Source organism: Petaurus breviceps, unplaced genomic scaffold, assembly GCF_028583685.1.
Source record: "Petaurus breviceps papuanus isolate PSGF00001 unplaced genomic scaffold, PetGlider_PUasm1.0 86813, whole genome shotgun sequence".
Taxonomy (NCBI): domain Eukaryota; kingdom Metazoa; phylum Chordata; class Mammalia; order Diprotodontia; family Petauridae; genus Petaurus; species Petaurus breviceps.
In genome coordinates, this window is record NW_027186789.1 from 1 (window position 1) to 6,395 (window position 6,395).

Genomic DNA, 6,395 nt, shown 5'->3' on the forward strand with positions numbered 1-6,395 from the left:
AGAGAGAGAGACAGAGAGAGAGAAAGAGATTCAGAAAGACAGGAGGTGAAAGACAAGGACACTGGGTAAGATGCCTTGTTGGTACTACTTAGGTGCCTATTGGCACTAGAATAACAGTCCTGAGTTTCCATGATCCACTTCCACCCCCAGTACCCCTCCCCTTTCCTCCCCTTTTCCTTTGCTGATGATCATGGGTTGGGGGTAGGATGGATGGGTCAGGAGAAGGTTTGTACCTACCTGGCCCTCAGATAAAAGCTTGTAGAACAGTTTGAGGATGAGGAAAGACCAGAAGATATTGAGACTCTGTGCAATCATCAGGAGGGCATTGGAAAAATAATATCCAAAGAAGAAATGGTTGTTGGTCTGGAAAACATAGTAAGAAGTGTAGATGACTCTGTAAGAAAGAGAGGAACTGGGGGTCACAATATGGGAAGGGAGGCATACTGCCAGGGCTTAGACCCCTAGGTCATCAGAAACAACATTTCTATCCCCCCAAAATGGGAGAGGCAGAGTAAAAGTCACAGGATCCTCAAAGGACCCCTGGCCTGACCTTATCCCATCTTTTTCATAGGACTTGTCAGGCAGGAGGTTCACTCCTTTTTCTAGGAGGCAACTCTTGGCAGCAGAAGCTCCCCAGGACTTAGACCCTTTTCCTCCTCCCTGCCCTCATCCCACCCACCACCTAGGACCAGACTCACTTGTTTGGGAAGAAAATGAGTCTGCTAACAAAGAACACCAGGGCAAAGATGATGAACATGATGTTCTTAGCTTTGTTCCACTTTGCATAAGCCAGCATCTTACCGGCCTGGAAGGAGACAACAGAGGGAATTTTGGTAACACATAAACCAAGATTTGGGAGGGAATCTTGGAGGATATCTAGTGCAACCTACAATTGTCCAAGAGCCCCGACTAGATAAGTAATCATTTCACCCTAAGGCCTACAATGATGGGGACCATACATTTTACTTCCAGAGGGCTTTGTACCTTAGGAAGCTTTTTTTTTATATGCAGCCTAAAGATTCCCCTCGGAGGGTGGGCTTTCAGGCCTTGACCAGTAAGAAATAGCCCTACCCTATCATTTTGATATTTTTGCTATCATGTAAGACAGAGCTAGTCACAGGATAAACACACATGGATGAGTTGTGACATTCATTGTAGATCTTATCCCCCTCACACCCCCTCCAGAATTTTTCCATTTCTCTCAAAGGCCCCACATCTCCCATCAGTAGATCTGAAACCTTACTGTTATCCTTGACTCCTCACTTTTGTTGCCCCCCCCAACATATACATATCCAAAATATCTCTCATCTATATTTTCTTTTTTTGACTTTTTGGAGGGAGGAAGTCAGGGCAATTGGGGTTAAGTGACTTGCCCAAGTCTTGCCCTAGTAAGTGTTAAGTGTCTGAGTCTGGATTTGAACTCAGGTCCTCTTGACTCCAGGGCCAGTGCTCTATTCACTGCACCACCTAGCCTCTCCCTCATCTAAATATTTTTTTTTTAAAGCAATTGGGGTTAAGTAACTTGCTCAAGGTTACACGGCCAGTTATTTCTGGGTGTGGTGCTAAGTATCTGAGCCCAGATTCTATCCCAGGTCATCCCAACTCTGGGGCCGGTGCTCTTACTTGCTGTGCTACCTGGCTGCCCCCATCTGTATCTTTTTATCTCCAGTTACACAGCCACTAGAATTAGGACTAGTTCCTCTTGCCTCGATTATTGTAAGAAGCCTACTATTTGGACCTCCTGCCTCAAATCTCTCCCCATTCTAGTTCATTCTCCACTCAACTGCCAAAATAATCTTCCCAAGGTATAGATCCAACCATATCAATCCACTGCTCAAAAAATTCCTGTGGCTCTCTATAATCCCCATGTTTGGCATTCAAAAACCCCTGATGACCTAGCTCCAACTTAGCTCTCCAAACTTATTACTTAATTTTCTACACTCTATTCTCTAACCAAGTCTGGCCTATTTCCAGTTCCTCAAACTCATTAAAAGTGTAATTCATATATACAAATAGCAATAATAGATAGTATGTTTGTCTTATCACTGTTTAGTTGTTCAGTCATGTCTGATTCTCCGCGACCCCATTTGGGGCTTCCATGGCAAAGATACTGGAGATAATGGATTACCATTTCCTTCTCTAGCTCATTTTAGAGATGAGGAAACTGAGGCAAACCACCTTAAGTGACTGATATTCAGCAGGCACTTAATAGATGTTTGTTGATTGACTGATACATGTGTGGATTAACTGTTATCTCCCCTGTTTTGGTCACTGGATCTTTCTGAATGCAGCCCAAACTGCATTAACTTTTGTGGTTGCCAGTGTCATCCGCTGAATTCCCATTGTACTTTATATCCATTAAACTTGCAGTAATTTTCCGAAGAAAGTATTGTTCAGAAACACTTCACTATTTTCTGTTGCAAAGTTGGTTTTTTCCCATCTCAGCCATAGCCCTTTGCTCTGTTCATCCTTTGTCCTGGAGCTGGATCTTTTGGGACCCTGTTGGAATTCAACCTGCTGTTTCCAGTGTCCCTCACTTTCTGCCATGAGTACATTAGGAAAGCCACCATTGATTCTATTAGCCAAGTTATTCAGGACCTCTGTGACCTGGGTAGGTCTACAGAGTTATCCTCAGCCTACCCAACTTTCTTTCTCTTTCAGCTCTATCCCCTGCCCAGACTTATATATCTTCTCTCTCACCCTGCCTCCCCATGACTCCTGCCAAGGTTTACCTATAGAGAGAAGAATCAAAGAATGCTGGCCTGGAAGAGCCCATCCAGAGGCACGAACCGTCCCCATAGGAAGGCTATGCAGGAGGCCTGATGACTGCAGTGCTGCATGGACCCCTCACAGTAGGACTGATGCTTGACAATGACTATGCTAAGGGACATTGACTATGCTAGAATGATAGAGATTAGTCCTCATGGCTGGGGTGTTGACTGTCCACAGAAAATCAGGACAGACTTGGGATGGAAACTTGTTTCCTGAAGTGGGTGAAGAAATCTGAGTGAACTCCCCTTTGGGACCCTTTACTATTAGGTTCTTTGCTAACACTTTTGCTCCCTTGGACTTCTAGCAAGATTGAGGAAGGGATTTCTCTACCATCTATCCCTCTCCAATGCAGGTCATAGACCAGTGATCTTGAGAAATAGTTATTTCCACCCGTGGTGGTAACCTTATAGGAAAAGAGTGCCAGTGTTCTGAATTCAGGCATCAGTCCACCAGAAGGAGAAGAGTTTCTCAGAGAAGATAGTCATTCCTATAACAGTCTTGGAGCTGAAGGACCAAAGTAATCCATGCCCTGGCTGGTTAGGAGATTTGGTTCTTGACAATGAAAACCTGAGGTCAATATGAAGTATCTTTCCTATTGTTCCACAAAGGGCCTGTGCCTTTTAGGAGAAGTAAAATGATCATGGAGAGCTAGCAGTGATGTTTTATGTTTCTGTATAGTCAGTGCTGCTCTTACATGTCTTTTGAAAATGAGAATTTGTTCTAACATGATTGATATATTAGGGAATACTCTGAGCAGAGCAGGAATTTCCAGTTTGCTTCTACTCAACTTTTTTTCTGCAAGGAACAGTGAAAGAGGTCAGAAAATGAAACCACATCATAGTAACCAAGATCCTGTAAACCTTCTTGAGGTCTACCTCCACAAATGACCTTCAGGTCTTTATAAAAATAAAGTGTCATTGTGTATCTTCTAGTACAGGAGGAGCTGAAAGCAAAGAAAGGCTGGGCTACACCATTCCCACCTTTGCCCCATTCCCTTCAGCCATGGCCTCATGCCAGCTTGTTTGTGCACCTGGGGCCTAGACGGAGCAGCCACTCATAGCCGATGGCACAACCCCCATTTTTTGTACTATTTATGCATTTAATATATGTAAAACTGTGTCTTTTTTTTAAAGTTAGGTTCCTATCTTTTTTTTAGGGGAGTGTGTCACTGATAAAGTTTTGGAATTTTGTACCTTTAGCCTCATTATCCTCAGAAACTGTTTTTTTTTTTAAATGGTGATTTCGGATGGCTCTGTGTTTCTTGGGAATGCTTATGTCACATTATAGCAGAATGACTGTATTTGCTAAACCGTACCTGAGAGTCTTTTGCATCAGCATTCCCTGTGATGGAGTAAATAAAGAGCTGTCCTATACCTAATACCCATATTATATAACAAGAACTTTTTTTTAGAAGTGACCAAGTTAGTGTTTCCTCCTTTATTTTGGGAGGACACTGGATGTGAACCATAGCTAAGTTTTGTTTTTAGAGATTTCCCTGGACTTTTACTCTCTGGTAGGGAGAGAGCTGGGTTAACTAGGTGGTGCAGTGCATAGAACACAGATCCTAGAGTCAGGAAGATCTGAGTTCAAATCTAATCTCAGACACCTACTAGCTGTGTGACCCTGGGCAAGTCACTTAACCCCTATTTGTCACAGTTCTTCTTCTGTAAAATATACACACACTAGAGAAAGAAATGGTAAGCCACTCCAGTATTTTTTCTAACAAAATCCCATGGACATAATCGATAGTCCATATGTCAGACATGATTGAACAACTAAACAACAACAGCAAAGGGGCAGAGTCAGGGAGAGAACAAGTCTCATGTCTTTTGGATCATTCCCCCTCTGCCCAGGGATGGCGGTAGGTCCATGTGAGCCCTGAGTCCCTCCTTGTGCTAGGGCCTCCTGGGCCACCAGCAGCAATGGAATACAAGAATGGTGGGGGAGGTTAGGGACAGCTCTGTTTCCTTCTCTAAGACTGTGCCCCTGCACACATAAGGCTCCCAGGGACTCAGGTGGATCCCAGCTATACTCCTCCAGGCTGGCCTCACTCACCTCCAGGAAGATATCTGACACATCATGTAATAGTATCACCAGAACACCAATGCGCATGAGGTTGGCAGAATAAGAGTAGCACATCAGAGTGATAGTCATAAAGTGGTGGATGATGTACCCGTAGAAGTCCTGGGAAGAGGAGACAGAGAAGACATGAGCATCTTGCTTACTTCCCAGAGGCTGTAGCTCACTTTGCCCGTATTAGGGTTAGACTCTGACCCACAGTCTAGGTATACCTTTCCTCCCTCCACTTCTTCCCTGATTACATGACAGTCCTCTTAGGGAAAGTTCCAGTCTGTCAAGAGCGTGGAGAGATTGAGGTGAGATACAAGGAGAAGATGAAGAAGGAGAGTCAAATAGCTGACAGTCTGTTGGAGGGAGAGTGGATGATTGGTTTGGAGATGGACCTAGTAGGAGGGGCTCCAGAGAGAGCACCTTGGCTATTGAATTGAACAGAATGGAATTGGCTCCTTAGCTTCTGGCCCCCTTACCAAGCTCAAGTGACCAGGTCTGTCCTTACTGCTTCTGTTTCCCAGGAACTGGCTTTCAGGACCAGGACCAAGCATGATACTTTTCTCATTGGGGCAGACACTAGAAACCAGGCTCTTCTTCCTTCTATTCTTTTCCCTTGACTGTAAAAGATAAGAGCTTTCCCCCAAACCTGGGCTCCCTCCAGACTCACCTTCCTCTTCACATCATGGGTCAGAGTGAGCAGCAAGGAGAAGTAGAAACCAAGCTCCAAGACATACCACCAGTATAGGACAGGCTGCAGAGGCTGAGGGTCAGAGCAATCACTTGGTCATTGGTGTTGCCCATAGATAGACACAGAATTCAACAGGGAAACAACTGTTTTGGAACTCCAGTACTATGGGACCAAACACCCTGTTTGTCCCATTCTCCAGCCATGCTAGGATATGGTTTATGGTTAGGACACACCTGGGACCAGTCCTCTATAAATCAGGACATGCCCAGCAATTAAGCAAACAACAATCATCTATTAAATTTACCTATTATGTTCTAGGCACTGTGGATACAAAGACAAAAATGAAGCAGTTCTTGCCTTCAAGAAGTTTACATTCAGTCAGGGAAAACAACATATACATACACATATTTATACACATACATATATTCATAATGTACCACATACATTCATACACATGCACATACATATTTAGCACATATGTATGTATGTGTATGTATATACACACAGACATGAAATAGATAAAAAGGAATTTTGGGCAAAGAAACTAGCAGTTGGGTAATCAGGGAAAGCTTCACAAAGAAATTAGCATTTGGACTGTCTTGAAAAACTGATTTCAAGATGTGGTGGTGGTGAGGTAATGAATTCCAAGTGCAGGGGATGGGCATTGAGGTGGGAAAGGGAGAATTATGGAGGAGAAGAGTAGGAATTCCAGTTCGGCTGGGTTATAGTACAGATAAAGAGGAGTGTACAATAAGACTGGAAAGGTGGGTGGAGGTGAGGTTATTGGCTTTAAATACCAAACCCAGTAGTTCATCTTTGTCCTTTGAAGTATAAGGGGATCAATAGACTTTATTTAATTAGGATG

The 6,395-nt window shown here is 43.7% G+C and overlaps 1 protein-coding gene across 1 annotated transcript; it reads right to left on the minus strand.

Moving 5' to 3' along the window:
* Positions 1–90: 90 nt before the first annotated feature.
* LOC138176344 (ceramide synthase 4-like) lies at positions 91–5,621 on the minus strand (the record flags this gene model as incomplete). The annotated part of the gene is made up of 4 exons (XM_069107156.1): positions 91–394; positions 699–805; positions 4,828–4,956; positions 5,510–5,621. Coding segments are annotated over 4 exons (637 nt in total), but the record flags the coding sequence as incomplete, so codon positions are not given.
* Between the last annotated feature and the right edge of the window lie 774 nt (positions 5,622–6,395).